General features: G+C 47.6%; 1 protein-coding gene and 3 long non-coding RNA genes across 4 annotated transcripts in view; 1 reads left to right on the top strand and 3 right to left on the bottom strand.

Moving 5' to 3' along the window:
• Positions 1-2,809, bottom strand: part of LOC309515130 — an 8,317-nt gene extending 5,508 nt beyond the window's left edge. Inside the window, exon 1 of the long non-coding RNA XR_014212304.1 lies at positions 2,179-2,809. This is a non-coding gene — a long non-coding RNA (uncharacterized lncRNA). The remainder of the gene's footprint in view (positions 1-2,178) is intronic.
• Positions 1-6,603, top strand: part of CDC25A (cell division cycle 25A) — a 16,213-nt gene extending 9,610 nt beyond the window's left edge. The window contains exons 9-15 of the mRNA XM_082192477.1: positions 94-246; positions 911-1,012; positions 1,106-1,168; positions 1,393-1,491; positions 2,816-2,946; positions 3,366-3,477; positions 4,258-6,603. Coding sequence (XP_082048603.1) covers positions 94-246; positions 911-1,012; positions 1,106-1,168; positions 1,393-1,491; positions 2,816-2,946; positions 3,366-3,477; positions 4,258-4,398 — 801 coding nt within the window. The 3' untranslated portion in view covers positions 4,399-6,603. The remainder of the gene's footprint in view (positions 1-93; positions 247-910; positions 1,013-1,105; positions 1,169-1,392; positions 1,492-2,815; positions 2,947-3,365; positions 3,478-4,257) is intronic.
• Positions 1-24,522, bottom strand: part of LOC309515150 — a 227,725-nt gene that overhangs the window by 70,095 nt on the left and 133,108 nt on the right. The gene's annotated exons all lie outside the window — the stretch shown is intronic.
• Positions 3,781-24,522, bottom strand: LOC309515128. The gene is made up of 4 exons (XR_014212302.1): positions 24,410-24,522; positions 15,097-15,251; positions 9,682-9,782; positions 3,781-4,086 (listed from the first exon to the last, which is right to left on the bottom strand). It is a non-coding gene; the product is annotated as an uncharacterized lncRNA (long non-coding RNA).

Here is a 24,522-nt window from a genome sequence, read left to right as displayed (position 1 = left end):
ACCCGAGAGTTTTCTGCGACTGGACCTAATGGTCAGGGGTTCCTTTACCTTTGGCTGCCTGGCAGTCCTAATGCTGCTTTGGTTTTTGTGCAGAATAAACAGTGCAGGTTGCTGGGCATGGAAAGCGAGCCGTACAGCATGGCCAAAGCTGCCCTGAAGAGAACGGGACGATCCCCAGAAGAGAACTCTCCATATTTCATCAAGAGGAAAAGAAACGTCTGCAAGGCATCTTCTGAAGAACTAACGGTTGGTGGCTGAGCACCATACACTGACCGCAGCCTGCTCAATTTGTTTGTGTTCATATTGGACTCTTAACTTCAAGCAAAGCCTGTTTGCCTTTGGTACTGGTTGTGAGAGGTGTGCTGTTCTCTGAAGGGGGTGGGACCCTCTGATCAGCAGGCACTCTTCTAAATATTGAGGAGGAAAGGGGCTTAATGTGCAGATGGGAACAAATGCAAAGATCCTTAGGGATTTGGTTGCCGAACCAAGCAGGTGCCGGGGTGACTTGGAGGTCTGAGGGAAGGCGCTTGATGTGTTTCTTAAAATTCCAGCTTATTTCCTTTTCCTTCTGACTTTCTATCTTTCCATGGAGTTTGTTGTATTCCTTTGTGATTCTCTTAGATAAGGCAATGCTAATGTTTTCCTTGAGCTTTACCTTCCTCTAGTTTCAAGTCCTTCCCATCCTTTCTACTTGTTCTTTCTAGCATACCTTTGGAATAATAGAAAGCTGCCACTGCTTCTCCCCGTACTTCCCACACTTTTCACTTTTCCCCTTAACCCAGGGGTTCCAAAGTTCCCTTCTCACCAAACCCAAGCAAAAGCAGTTGTGGAAAGGAAGCTTCCGTTGCAGCAAGCTTTACATGAATTGGTCTTCCATCATCTCACATCTGCTTTCCCCTTGTTCCTTTAGAGCCTGGTGCTGATTGACCCAAACTCGTTGTTTGAAAACTCAACGGAAATAGAGAGCATTTTGGACAATGACGCAAGGGATCTTATTGGAGATTTTTCAAAGGTAATGCTGATGACCTTTCCTCTCTTGCCATTCTGTGGCTTGTGTGAGACAAGTGCAGTGCACTCATGTGTTCTGCTGTTTTCCTCACCTTAGGGTTACCTTTTCCATACTGTAGACGGGAAGCATCAAGATCTGAAGTATATTGACCCAGAAATGGTAAGCAGCACAGGCTCTTCTCACAAAAAGAAATGTTTGCTTCACATGGATTGCAAACTTACCGGTAGTTTGTCTGCAGGCCACCTGTGGAGTCCAGAGAAGGCAGAGGGGTGGGGTATTTGTCTACGCAGCTAGACAGTTCTGTCAGTTAAAACAAGTATTTTTTTTAAAGTAATGGGGCAACGTCCCCGAGGTCTAATGCTTGACCTTTTCCTCCCCTCCAGATTGTTGACGTGTTGAATGGCAAGTTTTCAAACTTCATTAAGGAGTGCGTGATAATTGACTGTCGATATCCCTATGAATATGAAGGAGGCCACATCAAGGTATGGAGGGAATTCAGAGGCACCTGCTTAAGACTGGCATCCTGATTAATTTGGGCATAAGCAGAAAAACATTAGAGTGAATCCCAAAGCTAGTAAAGGTAAAGGGACCCCTGGCCATTAGGTCCAGTCGTGACCGACTCTGGGGTTGCGGCGCTCATTTTGCTTTATTGGCTGAGGGAGCCGGCATACAGCTTCCGGATCATGTGGCCAGCATGACTTAAGTCGCTTCTGGCGAACCAGAGCAGCGCACGGAAACACCGTTTACCTTCCCGCTGGAGTGGTACCTATTTATCTACTTGCACTTTGACGTGCTTTCGAACTGCTAGGTGGAAAGGAGCAGGGACCAAGCAACGGGAGCTCACCCCGTCGCAGGGATTCAAACCGCCGACCTTCGGATCAGCAAGTCCTAGGCTCTGTGGTTTAACCCACAGCGCCACCCACGTCCCTTATCCCAAAGCTAGGCATATCCCAAATACTAGGCATTGTCACTTCTGGCTAAGTTTCAACTTGTGCTGGCCCCTTTCACGGTATCCCAAAAAACACTCACTTCAAAGGTAAGGATTTTTAGGCCTCCTTTGCAGGGAAAGATCCCCTTGGCTGATTTTCCTAAAACAGGGGAGGAAGGTGTCTTTATGGCAGGGCAGGGGAGAGAGATCAAGTCAGGGGACAGAAGATGTACAGTCTTACCTTGGAAGTTGAACAGAATCCGTTCCAGAAGTTTGTTCGACTTCCGAAATGTTTGACTTCCAGAGCGTGGCTTCTGAGCCAATTGGAAGCCATGGAAGCCCTGTCGGATGTTCAGCTTCCAAAAGAACGTTTTGCTTTCTGGTGGGAGGCTGAACAAAAAGTAACTGCTTTTATACAGAGCCATTGTAGTGACGTCTGAGAGGATGCAGTGATGCTGGAGAAAACTGAATAGCATATTACGAAGCATCTGTTTGGTGTTCTCTGCTTCCAGACGTCCTGTTTATAACTTGGGCTAGGGAGGTGAAGATGGGCCACATTAGATTTGATGAAGTGAAGGGCCGTAAGGGCTGACCAAAGTTGTTGACCTTTTTTTAGGATTGGAGTTGTTGAGGAACTAAACTGCCACAGGAGCCAGATTAAACCATCCGGCGGGCCAGATTGGGCCCTTGAACCGGACTTTGGACATGCCTGCCCTTTTCATCTTCTAAGACTAAGTTATCATGACGGATCTTGAGTGAATATGGATACTGTTTTAATGCAGTGTTTGGGGCAACAGGTCCTGTTGGGTGCTGTGCCATAACGAGCACACAACCCGCCGCCGACCTGCCTTCTCTCACCAGTGTCTCTTCCTTCTCAGGGTGCTGTAAACCTTCACATGGAAGAGGACGTGGAGGACTTTTTGCTGAAGAAGCCCATCGTGTCATCGGACGGCAAACGAGTCATCATCATTTTCCACTGCGAGTTCTCTTCAGAGCGGGCCCCGCGGATGTGAGTACACGAATGCTCCCCTTTGCATAGGTTGGGAACTTGGACGACTTGTGGTGTTACGTGGAGATGTGATTGGATGGACAATAACTGATACTTAATAGTGGAATAGGGTAGGTGAGAATTGATAGCCCAATAAGATAATGAGACTAGGCAGGTACAGGAATGGAAGGGTTTTAAGAAGCAGGCGCTGGTGCATTCCTATGCGCTCCAAGCATTTCTTTAATAATTGTCATTTTGATGCTTGGCGTCACAATCCCCCTCCTGTTAGAAATGACATCCACATACATCACTTACGGAGGGTTTTGATATGTCAGGAGTGCTCTGATGGTGTTTCCTGCTTGGCAGGGGGTTGGACTCGATGGCCCTTGTGGTCTCTTCCAACTCTATGATTCTATGAGGCTCTTTCCCATCTGTTACAGGTGCCGATTTGTGAGGGAGAGAGACCGACTTGGCAACAGCTACCCCACTCTGCATTATCCTGAACTGTATGTTCTAAAGGGAGGATACAAGGATTTCTTCTTAAAATGCAAAGTAAGTGTCATTTTACTCAGCTTCCATTTCTGAGAGCCAGTGTGGTGTAGTGGTTAAGAGCGGTAGACTCGTAATCTGGGGAACCGGGTTCGCATCTCCGCTCCTCCACCTGCAGCTGCTGGGTGACCTTGGACCAGTCACACTTCTCTGAAGTCTCTCAGCCCCACTCACCTCACAGAGTGTTTGTTGTGGGGGAGGAAGGGAAAGGAGATTGTGAGCCGCTTTGAGACTCCTGAAGGGGAGTGAAAGGCGGGATATCAAATCCAAACTCTTCCTTCTTCTTCTTCTTCGTCTTCTTCTTCTCCTCCTTGTGTCTTTATTGCATGAGTACCGTGACCTACCTTCCTGAAGCTCAAGGTGGTGTAGATGGTTTCTCTCTCTGTCCACAAAACATTGTTGCGCATGAGAGGCAGTGACTGTCCCCAAACCCCAGACAATTCACTTAATGGCTAGGTGGGAATTTAGCAACCTAGCTGTTCTAGCTGTTGCTGTGTGCAGGTGTTCTTTGTGTAGGGTGAAAAGCAGTTCTGTGCTAGGAAAACCAGAGTTATGAACTCTGTATAAAATAGTTGATCGAGCGCTTCTTGATTTTCCACCTCCTGTGTCAACCTAGGGAGAAAGGAAAAGTGATGGGTTTTTTAGGTGACAGAAATGGATGCTAAATAGGACTTCAGCACCCCGAAGATCAGTGTAGAATACATTTATACAAGGGCTGTCAATGAATCACAAGTGGCCCCAGAGATTTTATGGGTCTTGCATAATCCCCTTTTTTCCTTTCAGAGCTACTGTGAGCCCCAAGCCTATCGCCCGATGCACCACGAAGACTTCAAGGAAGACCTGCGCAAATGCCGCACGAAGAGCAGGACCTGGGCTGGTGAGAAGAGCAAAAGGGAACACTACAGTCGCCTGAAGAAGCTCTGAGAGCCGCAAGAAGGGCAGCCAGATTTAGCCTGCCTGCCTGCCCTGTGGGTGAAAGTGGGGACACGTTAACTTCTCCATGTGCCTCACAGGAATTGTTCACTCCTTGCATGGGCTTTGCTTCACTGTCTACTGAATCACTTCTTGCAAGACCAAGCAGAGTCCATGGACTGCCATATTGCAGGCATGAACCCTTCAAGCGTTTGCATTCTGTCCAGGGTTTCCCCGTATGCTTCTGAAGACAATCCATTTAAACAGTGTGTATACGGGAATCAGGGTAGCATATAACTGCCGAGCAGAGTGTCGATCATGAGATTTTAATGTCGATTTTACAAATTGTGCCTTTTTATGTTAGTACAGCCGGATGAAGCTAAGTTACCTGTGACTGGGTTTCCCGGGTTGTGTCATGGCCCTAATTTTGTACAAGGGGCAGTGAGCAGGGAGGGTTTTTTTTGAGACCTGACCCCACCCTCTGAGCCGCAGCTCTGATCTTGCCAGCATTTTCTTACCACACAGGAGTACATGTGGCGGAGGGGTGTTGGAAGTATTTTTGTGGAACGTGCATTTGCTTCCTGTAATGAAGTATTTATCTGCTGCCAAAGAGGAAGCTGTTTTATCATGTTCTAACTTATTCTTGGACCTTGTCGTCACCTTAAACTTAGTTGCTTTTTAATGCGTAGGTGTGACATTTTACATGTGCGGCGCCTGGGGTGACCCTGGTGCCAAAACAGCTTGTCAGTGTTCAAATTCAAACTGCCGTCCCTGCATATATACAGTCACACACCCTGTGTGTTCGGCTGTGATTGTGGCATGCTTCTAGGGCAGCCTCAACCTCATGCCCTCCAGATATTTTGGGCGGCAGTTCAGGCTGGGACAGGTGGCTGTTACAGTTCAGAACACCTGGTGGGCGAAAGCTGACCTAGAAGGTAAATCTGGCCTGGATAGATCATGCTGTGTTTTTCTCCTTCCTCCAACTGTCCCCAACAGAGGTTTGCTAACCCTTTTTAAAGAATTTGGCTCCCAAATCACTCCCTCATGCCTTATTGGAAGGGTGCTGGGAGGTAGGATGGCAGTGAGTCTTCATCCGCCCAGTGAGGAATCAATGGCTTTCCTCTTTTAAGTGTGTAAGTTACATGGCTGTTTGAGGAGTGTTGGCCAAAACAAATTCCGAGCTGCTTTAAATTGCTCCGGTTACCAGTGTAAACCCTGGGGGCAGAAGGAGATGGAGCAGCTCAGAGACTATGTTGTGCCTAGTCAGAAAGTATTACATGCCAGCTTACTTCTAAACCTTAGGGGGAGAACAAGTGTTATTTAGGGGGAATTAGTATTGCAAGCTATACTTTTCCGTAATTGTGTTTTGGTCTTTGAAACAATCCTTCAAATATTATAAGAAATCAGTCAGTGGCTAAACTCAACCATGAGGCTGGGACGTTTTCTGCTTCATATTTGTGCAGATGTTTGGTTTTTTGGCAATGTTGTTCCATATGCTCAAACCCCTTGAGCTGTGATGCAATTCTGTGTCTGCGTCAGATCTAAAATACCACCTCCTAGTTTGTTTGCTCTGTTGTTACTTGGCCTCTGTGCAGGTGATCAGCAGATACCTCCAAACGGGGTGGGATTAGGAGGCTCACTTCAATGCAAGCCAGTCCTCCCATTCAGTGGCAAGGAAGGCTGCAGTCTTCAATCAGAGGTGGTGCTTGAATGGGGTGAATTGCCGTAGCGGAAGTCCAGGCTTTTGCCCTTTCTGCGACAGGGACCAGCGGTCTGCCAGACCATTCTACTGTTTCCTTGCTGGCTGCTTCCTGTGAACATTCCCAAAAGTGTTTATTCCACCTCCCCAAAGCACACTTCCTGGTATTTGGATATGTATTGTTTGTTCAAGTTGCTGTTTGTCTTTTTAATTTGACATTTGCACATAATTCATTTAAGGGTAGGAAAAACAGTGTGCTTTTTAATGTATTGTGAATTTTTTGAAGGGCGACGGGGACATTTTAAACGACACTGGTCCTAATAAGGGCCTTGGCTGAAACCACCTGCTTCTGTGGCCTCGGGAAATAAAATGCCCAATACACAAGCGCTGTTTCTTTTGCCTTTTGAGCAGCTGGTACTAGATATGGTCTAACAAGAAAGGCCTGTCTAAAACACCTGATACGACCGTACAAAATCTGCATGACATTTTGGTGGGATTAAATCACAGCTTTATTTACATCTTCCTGAGGAGCAGTGGCTTGTTTTGCATTCCCCTGGGCTCAGTTGAACAGTTTTAAGTAAATTGTTTTCTGATTTGCATGTGGATTTAGGAGGGTCCGGTGGGTGGTAGAAGGCCCTGCTTTGGGTCTGGTGGAGCACGTTGTGCAAACTTCATCTTGTCGGTACATTGAACCTTCCACTTTTAACTATTTGTTTTTCCATCCCATGTGTGTTTAATTTTGCTGGTGGAGATGACTTAAAAGTGAGGGGAAGAGATGCCAGGGGCAACAAGTCCAGGGCTGAACTCCTGCTGAGAGATCTTGTTCAATAAGCCTTGACTGTTCAAGATCAATAAGATCTTGTTCAAGATCAATAAGACTGTTCAAGATCAATAAGATCTGTTCAAGATCAATAAGACTGTTCAAGATCAATAAGATCTTGTTCAATAAGCCTTATTGCCTCTTAGGCAGGATCTTTTAGAGGGAGTCCCACCCAGGTGGGGACTTACATGCTTCTGCTGCGCTTGGGATGAGGCCACTGTGCTCTCAAGTGGCTTCTTGAAAGTTTGTGGGTAGTGCTAAATACCACAGTTCCATCTGCTCTCATGAAATCTGAGCAGAGGGTGATCTGACTAAACATTTGCCAGTTGTTTAAAGATAATCTAACAGAAGAATTTTCATCTGTTCAGGAGAAGCTGTGGTATTTTGAAAGAGATGGCATGCTGCAATTACTTAACTGCTTAATCTGTTCAAAAGCAAAAGACTAGTAACAGTTCCCCCTAAGGAGCTGGTTGATGCTTCCATTTCCAGTGATGCTATGGGTCTATGCTGTGTGCCCACTTGGTGGTGCTGCTGTTCCAAGCTCTAAAAATCTTGTGTGTTTTAGCTCTGTGGGCTAGAAAAGGAGTTGTACACTTGTTCATTATTCCTTCTCGCAGTGGCCTTGTGACTGTTCACCATGGTTCCTGTATTTACAGAAGGTGATTTGTTCAGGGCAATCCATGATGCGTGTTGTTGACAGAGGATTTAAACTTCTACTCTTTTTTTAACTTAATAAATTCTGTGAGGATGTCTAAAATGAGAACCTCGACTGTTGCACAGTGTCGGAAGAAAGGAGGAGTATAAAATGCAGGCCTTTTCTTTAGCTCTTTGATTTCATTAGTCAGATGCAGAATGAGATAAAGATCAAGCAGTTCTCTGTGTGTTGGAAGTGCAGTGATGCAGGAAACATTGGAAACCTGAATTGACAGCACTAAGGTTGCTCCATCACGCATGGTGTGGCTCTTACATTTTACACAAGACTACTCAATAGTTCATGGTCAGTCTGTGTGTGTGTGTGTGTGTGTGTGTGTGGCTCCAGTTTCAGCCTAGCAGCTAAGCTGCTGTACTCAACTCTTCTGCTTCCTATTTAAAATTGTATGGTAGCTTTCATCTATTAATGATTATGCTTCCTGGTTTCCACTGAAATCTTCTCTGTCAGAGGCTGCTGCGTGGGTTAGTGTTTTTCCTTCTCCAGTGTTCCTCCATCTCTCTTCCCAAACAAAAGGAAAGGACACTAAAGGTGCTCACAGCCAAATGTGGAGTTGCTTCTGAGTGAGCTGCGGCATATGATAAAACTGATACCTAGCGTGGGATACTGGCTTGAAAACCCTGGCCTCTGATTGGCTGCTTCAAACATTAAAAGTCATCTTGTTTCCCTCACTCACCATAAAGTGGTACCCAGCCTGACACTGACATTAATGCCAGTTTCTGCATATCCAAAGTGGCTTACATATAGAATAACAGAGCTTGGGTTTTTTTAAAGGTATATCAAGGCAATTAAACTAGCAGTTTCTGTCAGTGTCAGAATATATCTCCTGGTGCCGCTGTCGAAGTAAAATGGCTGCAGAACCACTTCCATCTGGAGAATAGCTCATGCAGTAGAGCACGAGACTCTTACTCTCAGGGTTGTGGGTTTGAGCCCCACGTTGGGCAAAAGATTCCTGCATTGCAGGGGGTTGGACTAGATGACCCCTGGGGTCCCTTCCAAAGCTGCAATTCTAGGATGCTAGAATTATTGTAGAGGACCAGTGCAGCCTCAGGGTTAGATCATGCAGGATCCTAATGTGTGGGTGGTTGGGGGTCAGAGTGTGGCCCTGCTTGCCCCTTTGGTTGTGCGAAGGGGAGTTTCTGTGCTTGGGAAATTGTAGTCTTGCACCTTGGAAAGAGACTCCTAAATGCCCCTTCGACCTTGATGTAGAGCCAGCAGTGCCTTTGGTAAAATGGCATCACCACCACTATCTTATTTGCTCATCTAGTAGTTGGTTAGCATAATGCTAAGCCACATGTAGGGACCCGGGTGGCGCTGTGGTCTAAACCACTGAGCCTAGCTTAAGGCTTGCTGATTGGAAGGTCGGCGGTTCGAATCCCCGTGACCGGGTGAGCTCCCGTTGCTCGGTCCCAGCTCCTGCAGTTCAAAAGCACGTCAAAGTGCAAGTAGATAAATAGATACTGCTCTGGTGGGAGGGTAAATGGCGTTTCCGAGCACTGCTCTGGTTTCACCTTGCTGGCTCTTGGTTTCGTCTTGCTGACCACATGACCCAGAAAAACTGTCTGTGGACAAACGTCGGCTCCCTCGGCCAGTAAAGCAAGATGAGTGCCGCAACCCCTGAGTCGTTCATGACTGGACTTAACTGTCAGGGGTCTTTTACCTTTAAGCCACATGTGGGGAACCTGTGACCCTCCCAAATGTTCCTGGGCTCTAGCTCCCATCAGCCCTGACCCTTTGGCATGCTCGCTGAGGCTGACGGAGTCCTGCAAAATCTGGATGATCACGGGTTCCTCACCCCTGTACTGTAAAAGCCCATAGACTGCCATCCTTAACAGGCCTGGAAGCAAATGTGAATCTATAGAGATAAGCAAAAGTCACCAATGTTGTCAGTAAGCGACAAAACAGGCAATTCTCTCTACCCTTCTAGGCTATACTTCCTTGTACATTCTCCCCCCTGCCCCAATCCTGCTGGGATTTTGCTAATCTTGGGGGCAAGTGGAGCAAGCCAAATGCTTCCTCCCCCTTCGTACCCTGGATTTTGTGGTAGCTGAGCATGGACAGACTTACAGGGTTACGGTGGTGGTGGTTACGTTAATTGTCTTGAGTATTTCTGCAGCCAGTGGGTTGTCCTCAATGCTCCTGATGCTCCCTCTTGCGTCCTCATCATGCTGTTTTGATGAGATGAGCAACAATAATTGTCCCCCCACAAGATTGGCATTAGCATTTTATGATGATGGGAGGTTGCTCTGGGAGAAGTCTGTCTTCAAAGAGGCTGCCTTGTAACAGCTGGTTCGTGTGAGAATGCATCCGGAATGAATTTACTACCGTCAGCAAAGAGATCAAGGTGACCTTGAAAGCAAACGAAACTTGCGGCAGCCCCATGAAGCATGGTGATTGTTCTGCTCTAGGCTCATAACCCCAAGGTGTGCCCCAGGATGGACTCTTGACCATCTGCCTGGTGCCATCTGCACTCAATCGCGTGCCCCTCCAGTTGTAAAGGCTGGCATCTGTATGTTTGGGTGGGGACGACACAGCCCCTGGCACTGCAAAGATAGCTTCTAAAGGGGGTTGGATATTCTGCTTTTCAGAAAGCGTATCGTGACAGGTTCCCCCACCAAAACCCAGTTAAAATTTTTTACCTCACTGGTGGTAGACTAGCCCAAATATGCATTCTCATGCACTGAAAATTATTTTTAAAGTTCTCGTCCGAGGCTATGCAGGGATTGCTAACCCTGGCTCACCCTTCCCTCCAATGTAAGGTTAACTAAACCACCCCACCCAGAGCCTGCTGATAGGGATGCAAACTGTCCCCTCCTTGGTCATCACACTTGATCATTTGGTGAGAGGAGAGGAGGTGCTAACCTCCCTCTGCTGATCTGCATGGATCAGCTGAAGCAAAAGTGAGTCACAGATATGGGATAATTACATCCACCACTGGCATGTGGTTCTTGGAGCATTGGCCAAAGCAAGGATTTTTTTCTTTTTAAGATAGATAGGTAAAGACCCCTGACCATTAGGTCTAGTCGTGACCGACTCTGGGGTTGCGGCGCTCATCTCTTTATTGGCCGAGGGAGCCGGCGTACAGCTTCCAGGTCATGTGGCCAGCATGACTAAGCCGCTTCTGGCGAACCAGAGCAGCGCACGGAAACGCCGTTTACCTTCCCGCCAGAGCGGTACCTATTTATCTACTTGCACTTTGACATGCTTTCGAACTGCTAGGTTAGCAGGAGCAGGGACCAAGCAATGGGAGCTCACCCCGTCGTGGGGATTCGAACCGCCGGCCTTCTGATCGGCAAGCCCTAGGCTCTGTGGTTTAACCCACAGCGCCACCCGCATCCCTTTAAAATAGATATCCCTGGCCTAATTTGAGCCATGTTGCTGGTGATATACAGATCTCAGCTTGGGAAAGGGGCAGTCCAGTTTTGCACTGATGGGTTTGTATTGCTTTTCATATCTCTAGTGAATTGATTCCAAGTGTGGACTCCTCATGCAGCCAAAAGCCATGCACAGGCTGGATGTATCAGCCAGCAGCTCGGGAAACACAGTTTCCAGAAGTTCAAAAAATGTTGGCTTGGGCGGGGGGAGGCCATAAAACAACACGGTGAGGACCAAGTATGCCCAGTGAGCTCAGGGCTGGCTGATGCGGGCAGCTGTGAAAGAAAACTGAGGCAGAGGGAAATGGAATGGAGTATCCTGGGAAAGGGGGAAGAGGCTGGCTGAAACCTGCAACAGGAGCACTCCAGATATTAAAATGTACAAAACAGTAGGTTTATCAATGGCCAAATGCTAGAGTCTTTGACAGCAAGGGAAGGCTGCTGCCACTTGCTAAATGGGCTTCCTGCAAGCAGCCCAGCTGCTGGATAAAATGCCTCCTTACTTAACTTCCTGGGTGGTGACTCTGTTTAAGAAGGTAAGTTTTGCTATATAGTGTCACAAAAATATTATTGCTATATTGGCAAGCTGTAAGGTGTGCAGAAGAGGGCAACCCAGATGGTCAAGGGTCTAGAAGCCAAGGCTTATGAGGAACAGTTGAAGGAGCTGGGTATGTTTAGCTTGGATAATAGAGATGATAGTCACCTTCAAATATCTCAAGGGCTGTAAACGGAAGGTGGAGCAAGCTTGGTTTCTTTTTAAAAACTTCATTGATTTGTTAGAACAACATAGTGCAAATAAGCAATGCAGGTGGCACTGTGGGTTAAACCACAGAGCCTAGGGCTTGCTGATCAGAAGGTTGGCGGTTCGAATCCCCGCAACAGGGTGAGCTCCCGTTGCTCGGTCCCTGCTCCTGCCAACCTAGCAGTTCAAAAGCACATCAAAGTGCAAGTAGATAAATAGGTACCGCTCCGGCGGGAAGGTAAACGGCGTTTCTGTGTGCTGCTCTGGTTCGCCAGAAGCGGCTTAGTCATGCTGGCCACATGACCCAGAAGCTGTATGCAGGCTCCCTCGGCCAATAAAGCGAGATGAGCACCGCAACCCCAGGATCGGCCACGACTGGACCTAATAATGGTCAGGGGTCCCTTTACCTTTACAAAAGTGCAAATACAACATACAAAGAATCAAAAGGTAAACCAGAAGTACAAAGATGGAGCACAGCTCCAAACGGATAATAAGATAAGAGCTGTTCAACAGTGGAACTGTCTCCCTCGGAAGGTTGTGGACTCTCCTTCCTTGGAGGATTTTAAGCAGAGGCTGGATGGCCATCTGTCAGGGACGCTTCAGCTCAGATTCTTGCATCGCAGGGGGTTGGGCTGGATGACCCTCAAGATCCCTTCCAACTCTACGATTATATGATTCCCCCTTGAAACCTAGAAGGTCCTGGGCAGCGGATCATGTGGGATGTGTCACTGCTGTTCCAAATCTACCGATTGAAATCCTGGCTAAAGCAAGATTACTTCTTAGCAGAGCTGAGCTACAAGCATGTCACGTGCACTTAGATTAAGGCTAATGCATGCCCTGAGATGACAAGATTCAGTTGTAGCCGTGGCAGATCCCAGATTTAAATGAGGATGCCAACAGGGGCTAGCGTGTTTGCATCTCATGAAAATACGAGAGCAGTGGCTTCTAATAAATTGGGCCTCTGCAACTGTGTTGCAAGCAGTTACCCGCTAGAGCTGCTGCGTAGGATATTGTAGCAGTCTACCCCGGAAACCTCAGGGTCCCTTCCAACTCTACAGTTCTTTGATTCCATCACCTGGAGGATCACAGGTTCCCATCCCTGGAGTAGACACTTGTTGTTTAGGTGTGTCCGCCTCTTTGTGACCCCGTGGACCAGAGCACGCCTGGCCCTCCTGTCTTCCACTGCCTCCCGCAGTTTGGTCAGACTCATGCTGGTAGCTTCGAGAACACTGTCCCACCATCTCATCCTCTGTTGTCCCCTTCTCCTTGTGCGCTCCATCTTTCCCAGCATCAGGGTCTTTTCCAGGGAGTCTTCTCTTCTCATGAGGTGGCCAAAGGATTGGAGCCTCAGCTTCACGATCTGTCCTTCCAGTCAGCACTCAGGGCTGATTTCCTTCAGAGTTGAGAGGTTTGATCTTCTTGCAGTCCATGGGACTCTCAAGAGTCTCCTCCAGCACCAGAATTCAAAAGCATCAATTCTTCAGCAATCAGCCTTCTTTATGGTCCAGCTCTCACTTCCATACATCACTACTGGGAAAACCATAGCTTGAACTATATGGACCTTTGTTGGCAAGGTGATGTCTCTGCTTTTTAAGATGCTGTCTAGGTTAGTCATTGCTTTTCTCCCAAGAAGCAGGCGTCTCTTAATTTCATGACTGCTGTCACCATCTGCAGTGATCATGGAGCCCAAGAAAGTAAAATCTCTCACTGCCTCCATTTCTTCCCCTTCTATTTGCCAGGAGGTGATGGGACCAGTGGCCATGATCTTCGTCTTTTTGATGTTGAGCTTCAGACCATATTTTGCGCTCTCCTCTTTCACCCTCATTAAAAGGTTCTTTAATTCCTCCTCACTTACTGGGGCCCAACTCAATGCAAGGCAGCTATATAAAGATTTTTGTTTAATGTTCTATTACGTAATGTTTGATATGTTTTTATACATGCTGGAAGCTGCCGTGAGTGGCTGGGGCAACCCAGTTGGGTCGGATGGGTACAAATAATAAAGATTATTTCCTTTGAATGGAAAGGGGAACAAAAAGCAGCAGCTACCCCAACAACACAACCTCTCTCTGCAAGACAATTGCATAGCCTTATGGGGAAGGCTGCAGCCTGGCTTCCTCCCACCTAATCCCGTGTCTTCCTAGCCACACAGCCTGCTCTTTTTCCCTTTGCAGCCACTGTATTTTGCACATATGGCTTGGTTGTTTTTGCTCCAATGCAGCAGACGCCGACAATATTCCTGGAAAACATGTCTGCCTTCTGATCTGTCAACCCCATTAATCTCGTTCTGAAATGCTTCTGTCCCTGAGGCCTGATTGCTTGCTCAGATGGGCCCGGGTTCCAAAAGTCAGGAAGCCTCTTGGCTTTTGCAGGCACATTTATTGTCCTGCAGAGATGGGGGAGCACAGCACTGTAGCAGCGCAGAGCCGAGATCAGAGACGCAAACATCAATTACTAGACTGGTTTTGTTTTGATTATAATAAGAAGGCTGATTGCCGAAGAATTTACCGTATGCTTTTGAATTCTGGTGCTGGAGGAGACTCTTGAGAGTCCCATGGACTGCAAGAAGATCAAACCTATCCATTCTGAAGGAAATCAGCCCTGAGTGCTCACTGGAAGGACAGATCCTGAAGCTGAGGCTCCAAGACTTTGGCCACCTCATGAGAAGAGAAGACTCCCTGGAAAAGACCCTGATGCTGGGAAAGATGGAGGGCACAGGGAGAAGGGGACGGCAGAGGACGAGATGGTGGGACAGTGTTCTTGAAGCTACCAGCATGAGTCTGACCAAACTGCGGGAGGCAGTGGAAGACAGGAGTGCCTGGAGTGCGCTGGTCCAGGGGGTCACGAAACAACTAAACAACAACAACAACAATAAATTTTATTTATACCCCGCTCTCCCCAGCCAAGATCGGGCTCAGGGCGGCTAACACCAGATATAAAACAATTGATTGAAATACAACTTAAAAAACAAGATTAAAATACAACATGAAAATGCAGTCTCATTTCAGCAGAAACTCAAAAACTTTTGGGGGGATGAAAATGGCAAGTTTACACCAAGGCTAACTATCCAGACTGGTCCTACGTGGGCTAGAAAAAAGCCAGGGAAGTCTCCAAATAGGAGTTCCATCACAGAAGGATGGCTTCCTGGCACCAGGATCACATCTTCTGACCAAATTTAGCATGTCCTGCTGCCATTCTTGGACTCACTAACATCATTTTAGACTCCTCCACTAGGCAAACTTAAATGTTCATCTTTTTACCACCCTTTTGCACTGCTTTTGAAATACTAAGTATATAAATGCTATTAGAGGAAAAAAATGGGGAGAAATCCAATGTTCTTGTTCTGTTGGTATAAGCATTTGAGCTTACCTGACAGAATGATCTGCCCTGCGGGTTCTCCAGACCCCCAAAACCATTTTGGGGGAGTCACAGGGGGGAAAGTCCCAATTCACTAGTGCCGGATCTTGCCAGTGCACCAACGTGGTTGCATCTGGCCTGTAACGTTTAATAACTTTGTGCACTTCCTTAGAAGATAAAAACAAAATGTGACAATTAACAGCAGAAAAGGAAGATTTGGGGGAACTGTTTCCTGCATAGTCAAGAGTTACTGCTTACCTGATCATCCATTTTCCTCTAGTCTTTAAGTAGAGCTATTGATGGCTGCTACCCTGGATGACACGGGACGCGGGTGGCGCTGTGGGTTAAAGCCTCAGCGCCTAGGGCTTGCCGATCGAAAGGTCGGCAGTTCGAATCCCCGCGGCGGGGTGCGCTCCCGCTGCTCGGTCCCAGCGCCTGCCAACCTAGCAGTTCGAAAGCACCCCCGGGTGCAAGTAGATAAATAGGTACCGCTTACCAGCGGGAAGGTAAACGGCGTTCCGTGTGCTGCGCTGGCTCGCCAGATGCGGCTTTGTCACGCTGGCCACGTGACCCGGAAGTGTCTCCGGACAGCGCTGGCCCCCGGCCAATAGAGTGAGATGGGCGCACAAACCCCAGAGTCTGTCAAGACTGGCCCGTTCGGGCAGGGGTACCTTTACCTTTACCTTTACCTTTACCCTGGATGACATCACCTTGCCAACAAAGGTCCGTATAGTTAAAGCGATGGTTTTCCCAGTAGTGATGTATGGAAGTGAGAGCTGGACCATAAAGAAGGCTGATCGCCAAAGAATGGATGCTTTTGAATTCTGGTGCTGGAGGAGACTCTTGAGAGTCCCATGGACTGCAAGAAGATCAAACCTCTCTATTCTGAAGGAAATCAGCCCTGAGTGCTCACTGGAAGGACAGATCCTGAAGCTGAGGCTCCAGTACTTTGGCCACCTCAGGAGAAGAGAAGACTCCCTGGAAAAGACCCTGATGTTGGGAAAGATGGAGGGCACAAGGAGAAGGGGACGCCAGAGGACGAGATGGTTGGACAGTGTTCTCGAAGCTACCAGCATGAGTGACCAAACTGCGGGAGGCAGTGGAAGACAGGAGTGCCTGGCATGCTTTGGTCCACGGGGTCACAAAGAGTCGGACACGACTAAACGACTAAACCAGTGTTTTCCAACCGGTGTTCCGCGGCACACTAGTGTGCCGTGAGACACCGGCTGGTGTGCCGTGGGAGGGAGGCGGGCGAGTCGGGCGGCGAGAGGCGGCGGCGGCGAGGATCCGCGTCGAGCCGGGGGCGGCTCCGCGGTGGTGGTGCCGAGCGGCGGGGCAGCGCGCGCAAAAGGGAGGAGCGCGAGACAGCGGAGGAGGAGGAGGCCGGCATGTCCGGGCAGCAGCAGCAACAGCAGCAGCAGCAACTCCCGGCGACGGCTCCTCCTCTGCCCGCTATCGCCGCCACCACCACAACAGCCGCCACCGCCTCAGCTGCCGCCGTCCCTCAGTCCCTCGCTCTGCTGCCTCCTCCCACCCCGGCAAGGGGAAGGGAAAAAACGTTCACTTTTGTGCGTCCCTCCCGGCGTGACACGCGCTGACGTCACGGGGGCGGGGCTTTAATGGTGGTGTGCCGCGAGATTTTTTTCCGGTAAACAGGTGTGCCGTTGCCCAAAAACGTTTGGGAAACACTGGACTAAACAACAACAACAATAACCCTGGATGGCTATGCCCTGCCTTTACAGTTGGAGGCAGAAATGTTTCTGAATACTAGTTGCTGGAATGAACAGGAGGGGAGAGGCCTCTTATGCTGCTTGCTGGTTTCTCATAGGTTGGCAACTGTGAGAACACAATGCTGGACTAGATGGGTCCATTGGCTTGATCCAGCAGGCTCATCTTATTTCAGTAAGTAACTAATTAAACCCCTGTGTTGCAAACAATTACCAGTAATATCCAAGGCAACACGATGACCAAGTACAACAATGCAATATCAATAAACTCTTTATATAGTCTATACAGAACATTGAACAATATGAGAAACCAAATAAACAGAAATCTCATAAATCTCTGAAAGTCACTAAATGTGCACCCTTGATGGATTCTCTTGAAAACATAGAACCAAATCAACGTAAGTCAGATTCTTATTTGATGAAAACAAGCCGTAAAGCTTTGTTTTATGATGTCCAACGCTGCCGAAGTGGTCCGCAAACAGACGTAGTGAACAGGATGGACTATGCCCAAACTCTTCCCCCCAATAGCTTTGGGGATAACATTCTGCCTTCTTCCGCAGAGCTGATTTGCACTGCCATGGCTCTTGTCCTGCACTTGCAGCCCTCAGGACCAACGGCAAGTCCCTGTCGCCGCTGCCCCCCCCCCAGCAAAAGATGATTCATAAATTATCTTCACTTTGAACCCCTTCCCACCCCCTGCTCATCAGCACCCTGCTGTGTCTCTAGCTCAGATCTTCTGAGCAAGACCAATCCACCTGACAACTAATTAATGCAGCGTCTGGCCCCATCCCTTCCTGGCAGGGCAGAGCAGAAGCCAGCAGGGCCAAGGCAACACACTGCTTCCAACACCTTCGCCTGAATAAGGGTTTTGTGCAAATGAAAGACTGGCTTCCTTCCAGTGTAAAGAATAGCTCAGATTGGGTCTCGCTTTCTTTGGTTTCCCTTTCTCTCTTCCAGGCCCTAAGAACCTTATCTGTTAAATGAGATACTAGCGGTAACCCTTGATCTTTATACAGCTGGGAACTAGCCTTATCGCGCGCTATTGTGCATAAACAATCGGGTATTGCTCCAAAGCTTTGCATTGCTTTCCTCCAGGGTACCCTGGGAAGGATAGTTCTCAGAAGGGGGTGGGCAGCTCAGGACGTCTAGCCGAGAAACTTCAGGACCCTCACAAAAGCTCCTAGAATTATTTGCAAAAAACCAAGAAGAAACATAAATTGGTTGTGTAATGAAGCTCATCCACATTATGGATTAAAGGGTCTGGCAAATAAACCTTTTTTAAAAAATATGTGTCAAAGGTGCAACCTGATCTCTCCGGAGAAGTTCCTACTTTGTCTCCTTACTTTTGTGCCTCTTCTCCTGAAAAAGAGTTCTGCATCATCCCAAAAGTTATTTCCAAAATTTTAGGCGGGGGGTTGGGGGGAGGGATGATGGGAATTCACCTTCCATCTTTTATATACTTTTACTTTTGTAATATTTTTGAAAATGTAAATATATAGATAGACTTTGGGGCATAATGAACAGAAGGGCCTGTAAACATAGCATTACTTTTTTCAAAGTATTTTGTGGCAAGGGAAGTAATGCACAGTGGTATCATCTAAAGGGGGGGGGGTTCCAAAAGCATTAGACCAGAGCATGGATGGAGCAGAAATTTGGTTGAATTTGCATTTAAAGGAAAACTTACACAATTGGCACTTTCCAAAACAAATGTTTCTCAAAAGAAAAGGGGGGGGGGAGAGAAGGCACAGCTACCCTTTAAAATTTGCACTGATCTGAATTTTGCAATGCAGTTCTCTAGCTAAGTCATCTGTTTGAAATTTTTTTACACTGAATTGAGCATATAAATGCTTGAAAAGTGGAATAACACCCAAAATGCATTCTAGTAGGGGGACTTGCCTTTCAGAAGTGTGTGTCTTACGCCTCATCGCATACAAAACTGTTTATTAGGAGAAAATGGCACAAAAGCTCAAATGAGTTTTCATCATAATTTTTTAAAAATATTGTGGAAATGTAAAGAACTGAATGTAAAGATTAGATAAATGAGAAACTAAGAGAAACCCGCACTGAGATATTTGCCCATCCCTAGACCAGAGTCTACAATTATCTAACTGCCCCACTGGTTTTTATTTTCAAACAGAACAAAAATTGCTCCGATTCCTGTTCAGCCAGAACCACAAAGCAACTCTGAAGCTGCTTGAGCATTTTCTCGCACTTCCTCCTCTCGTTCACCAGAGACCAGCTGTGGTTTTGCAGCATCCTCTCTCTCCTGGGTGGCTTCTTTCGGCTCTCGCTCTGCAAGATGCCTTTTGGCCCTTCGCAGTCGCTGCAGAACCAGATTATCAGAGCAGGTTTTGAGCTGCTTCCAAGAAGGGGCAGCGAGTGATTGGTATTGTCTCTCCCTACCGGATCTTGGCACGACTAGCCTGCTCATCAAGGGAGGGAGCTCAGGAGCTGAGTCATGGTATCAGGTTCAGGTTTATGGAGAGCATCAGCTGCAAAGCATCTCAATGGGGCCTGAGAGCAGGGAGGAGGGAAGCAGAAAGCAGGGAAATGTGTCTCTGAGAATACTGTGCTGCTGCCCAGGGGATGTGCCTTTGGTGCCTGCTGAAGCGCATGTTGAAAGGGCCTGTTCCTTGAATGCAGACTAGCATTACCTTCCAGATGCCCAGGCTCTGCATGTGACTGAAGAGAACACTGCTAGGGTGCAAAGGGCCTTGGTGCCTTCACGGACCATACAGCAGCTTCCTTTATTCCCTGTTAGGTTGATGGCAGAATTGGGAAATGTTATGTCAAAGGACTGCACAGGACACTCAGCTACAGGTAGGTTAGTGCTGCGGTTCTGAGCTCATTAACTGAAGCAGCCTCTCCCAAACTGGTGCTTTCCAGCAGTGTTGGACTACAACTCCCATCAACCCCAGCCAGCAGCTGAGATTGATGGCCATCCTAAACAGCTGGAGGGCAGCAAGTTGGGGAGTTAAAGCTATGGTTTTCCCAGTAGTGATGTTTGGAAGTGAGAGCTGGACCATAAAGAAGGCTGATTGCTGAAGAATGGATGCTTTTGAATTCTGGTGCTGGATGAGACTCTTGAGAGTCCCATGGACTGCAAGAAGATCAAACCTCTCAATTCTGAAGGAAATCAGCCCTGAGTGCTCACTGGAAGAACAGATCCTGAAGCTGAGGCTGCAATACTGTGGCCACCTCATGATAAGAGAAGACTCCCTGGAAAAGACCCTGATGTTGGGAAAGATGGAGGGCACAAGGAGAAGGGGATGACAGAAGACGAGATGGTTGGACAGTGTTCTCGAAGCTACCAGCATGAGTTTGACCAAACTGCAGGAGGCAGTGGAGGACAGGAGGGCCTGGCGTGCTCTGGTCCAGGGGGGTCACGAAGAGTCGGACACGACTAAACGACTAAACAACAACAACTACTCTAGGGAGAAAACAGGCTTAGGACCAGGCTTCCTCAACCTCGGCCCTCCAGATGTTTTTGGCCTACAACTCCCATGATCCCTAGCTAGCAGGACCAGTGGTCAGGGATGATGGGAACTGAGGTTGAGGAAGCCTGCTTAGGACAATGCTGCTGCTCTGGAAGTGCAAGAGATGGAAGCTAGCTGAGGCTTCTCGAGCGAGGCTAAATAAAAAACAGGGGTGGAGGGCTTGAGGCCCTCCAGATATTGTTATAAGCCTACAACTCTCACCGTCTCTTGCTGTTTATGGCTACCAATGGCCAGGGATGATCTCCCCACCCCTGCTTTAGAGTCTAATCTCAGTCTGAACTGACAAAATACCCTCAGCCACACTTGCCGCTTACAGGACAGCGTGCCCTCACAGCATCACCTGCTGATCTCATCCCGCACTTCCCCCAGCTGCCCAGCACTGGGAGGCCACTGCTGTAATTTCCCACAATGCCCCTGGGTGATGGGCATGGAGTGGCCTGGTGAGAAATTCGAAGGGTGGCTACTTGGATCTGCCGACTGGAGCCTGCTTGGGACGTGTGTGCGCTGAGAGATCCTTGAGGTCTGTGACTGTGAAGACAGGGGGAAATATCGCTTGTGTCTGGTGCGTGTGATTGGGTAAGGTGCCTTTCAGGGAAGCTCGCCCTGGGTGGTGACAAATGGCCAACATTTCCTGACACATGCTTTAAAAACGTTTCTGCCAGCCCAGTCCTGCTGAGGGAATATAGGAGGTAGCCTTATATCAGCATTTGTCCACCTAACCCAAATTTTTATTATTATTTAAAAGCATGTATAAATTGCTTAATATTGTTACACGCCACCTCAGTGTCTGAGTTGTGAGAGGGTTAAGGGGTCCCAGGCATTTACCCAGGGTTTGGTTTCCTTGGAATGAAGGTCAGTGGAGACTGTTGTTCCCTTAGGATATATGGTTTTATTTATGCATATATACGCCTGGATCAAGGGACGCGGGTGGCACTGTGGGTTAAACCTCAGAGCCTAGGACTTACCGATCAGAAGGTTGGTGGTTCGAATCCCCATGACGGGGTGAGCTCCTGTTGTTCGGTCCCAGCTCCTGCCAACCTAGCAGTTCGAAAGCACGTCCAGGTGCAAGTAGATAAATAGGTACCACTCCAGCGGGAAGGTAAACGGCGTTTCCGTGCGCTGCTCTGGTTCGCCAGAAGCGGCTTAGTCCTGCTGGCCACATAACCTGGAAGCTGTACACCGGCTCCCTCAGCCAGTAAAGCGAGATGAGCGCCGCAACCCCAGAGTCGGCCACAACTGGACCTAATAATGGTCAGGGGTCCCTTTACCTTTTTTTACACTTGGATCATAAGATGGGGGGGCTCACAGCATTAACACCCCTACAGAGCTTGATTCTCCATTAGTCATAGCTCTGGATCCAGCACAGAGCAAGGATCATTATTATCATCATCATCGTACAGTGGTACCTCAGGTTACATACGCTTCAGGTTACAGACGCTTCAGGTTACAGACTCCACTAACCCAGGAGTAATACCTCGGGTTAAGAACTTTGCTTCAGGATGAGAACAGAAATTGTGCTCCGGTGGCGCAGCGGCAGCAGGAGGCCCCATTGGCTAAAGTGGTGCTTCAGGTTAAGAACAGTTTCAGGTTAAGAACGGACCTCCGGAACGAATTAAGTACTTAACCTGAGGTACCACAGTATTTGTATGCCGGCTTAAAACCTGACGATATTTACGTAATTTCAAACAAAAGTGCCCTGCTACTTGATCTTAGAAAGTAGGCCCTGAACATCATTTGCCCCCAGGGCGCCCAACATGGTAGCCAAGTGGCAGACCTGGAACTGAGAGGGAAACTGGCCAGGTGTTTCTGACGTGTTTCCTGGAATCGTGGCAAGCAGGGTGGCAGGGAAGGACCAACTGTGCCCGCTGGTTTCCGGGCACAAACAAACACGCACTCGCTCCGTCGTCTTTCTCTCCCCCGTTTGGTTCACGGAGGAGGAGAATAGCTTTAATGGAAAGGCAAATCCCTTAATCTTCTCCAGATACAAATCAGCTGAACAGAGCCCCAGCTAAAGGACAGAGAATATCCTACAGGGCAGGGCATGCACTGTCTATCCTGTTCCTTATTTAATCAGCTGTTGCCGTATTTATAAAGGGTGACTCGAGGCTGCCCAGATACAGCCCCTCTTGTCAGGCTCCGAATCTAGCCCTGGCTTCATCTGCTGCATCATTGCGGGCCTCAGATGGTGTGTAATGTCCCAAAAAGGGTTTTTTTTGGGGGGGTGTGGAGTTGCCTGCGAGCCACATCACCGAAGGCAGTGGTTCCCAAATGGGTGTTGGGATTACCTGGGGTGCGGGGTGTCTGCAAGAGGTAATGGGGTATCTGGAGGTGCAGATGTACAGCTGTCAACGTTTCCCTTTTTAAAGGGAAATCCCCTTATTCCGAATAGGATTCCTCGCAAGAAAAAAGGGAAAAGCTGACAGCTATGTGCAGATGACTGTTGGACTTTGAAAAGCTGGTATCACTGGATGAAGTGCATCCATTTTGTTGAATTGATTAAACTTGATTTCAATTGGATTTTGAACAAATGTACAATTGATTGCGAATTTTATTGTGTTGTTATCTTCCTTCGTCGGTTGTGTGACTGGCTGTTTTGAATTATTCTTTTTTTATAGGGTAGGGGGCACTGAGGACGAGTTTACGGACAACCTGAAAAAGTTTGGGATCACCACTGATCTAAGGTGTCTGGAAGCGCTTTCCCCTTATTCCAGAGGCATGGTGATAAGCTATGCTTCTTTACAGTGTTGAAGACAAGGCACTCTACATGTGCTTAAAAGTGCCAATTTTAAAAAAAGTAAATTATTGCACAGTGGGGCCCGAAACACTGCAAATAGGTTCTGAGGCCTAAGCTCAGATCGTATGTAGAGAAGGAAATCCACTTCCACACTCAGTCTGGGAGGTGGTGGATCCAGGATGGGGTTGGAGAATCTTTTGGCTCCACAGGCTAGATCCGTGGTTCCCAACGTGGGGCACCCCCCCACACAGAGGGGCAATTTGATTTTTAAGGGGGGGGGCAATTTGAGAATGAGTCATTAACAGTGAGTGGCCTTTTAGGCTTCCTCCACGTGAATAGGAGTTCACTTTTCAAATAATAATAATTAGGGGGGGGGGGAGAATCAGGATTTTAGAGATGCTTAGGTGGGGCATGGCCAAAAAAAGGCTAGATCCTTAGCAGGATCTAATTTTAAGATGTATTTTAATTAACTGATTGCCTGTTTTTATGTTCTTTGTATACTGTGTTAGTTTTATGATGTTAGCCGCCCTGAGCCCGGCTCCAGCCAGGGAAGGCGGGGTACAAATAAAAATTTATTATTATTATTATTATTATTATTATTATTAGGAATGACTTGCCCACCTGCAAGTCACGTGATGTAACTGTGACATCACATGACTCGCAGGTGGCCGTAGACATGGGAGAAGCCTGGATTGTACAGTTGGAAGGGACCTTGAGGATCATCTAGTCCAACCCCAGAATCTTTTTGCCCGGCTCGAACCCACAACCTTGAGATTGAAAGAGGAAATCCCAAGAAATTCCAACTTCAATGTAGTGGCAGACAAAAATATTTGAATACATAGAATTGGTGAAATTGACCTATAAGATTCGGAACCAAAAAGAATCAAAGTTTGAAAAGGATTGGAGTAAATTTGTTGAATATATACGGAGTAATTGTAAGAATTTAAAAACTGTAGCAGGATTAATGTAAATCTTGTGATGTGGATAGAGTGTAAATAAGAATCTGTAAGAAAAGATTTGAGATATGAAAACCGTTGAAGGGATGGAAGGAAGTCCGGGCGCAATAAGGCGCAGGGTAAATAAGAAGACATACAAATTTTTGAGCACACGAAAGCTCATACCAAGAACTAACTTAGTTGGTCTTTAAGGTGCTACTGGAAGGATTTTTTTTATTTTAAATTTTTGAATGTAAGAGTATTTGTTGTTGTTACAAAAAAGCAATAAAAAGTACCGGTATTTGGAAAAAAAAGAGATTGAAAGAGTCTCACACTCTAGGCACTGAGCTGTTTCCCAAAGGATATTTGCAAGGTCAAACTCTTTTGCCCTTCTCCCACTTTAAACTCCTGATTCCCGCTTTACACCATTACCTGAAGGAGTCGGGGCCTTGCTCCAAAGTAGACCAGGCTTGAAACTCAACTCTGCTCCTCAGGCTGGCGTACCTCACAAGGTGGTGGTTGTTGCTGAGATGAAACACTTGAGC

The sequence above is a fragment of the Podarcis vaucheri genome (assembly GCF_965113315.1).
Source record: "Podarcis vaucheri genome assembly, chromosome: 12".
NCBI lineage: Eukaryota > Metazoa > Chordata > Lepidosauria > Squamata > Lacertidae > Podarcis > Podarcis vaucheri.
This window is presented reverse-complemented; position numbering and strand designations above follow the sequence as displayed.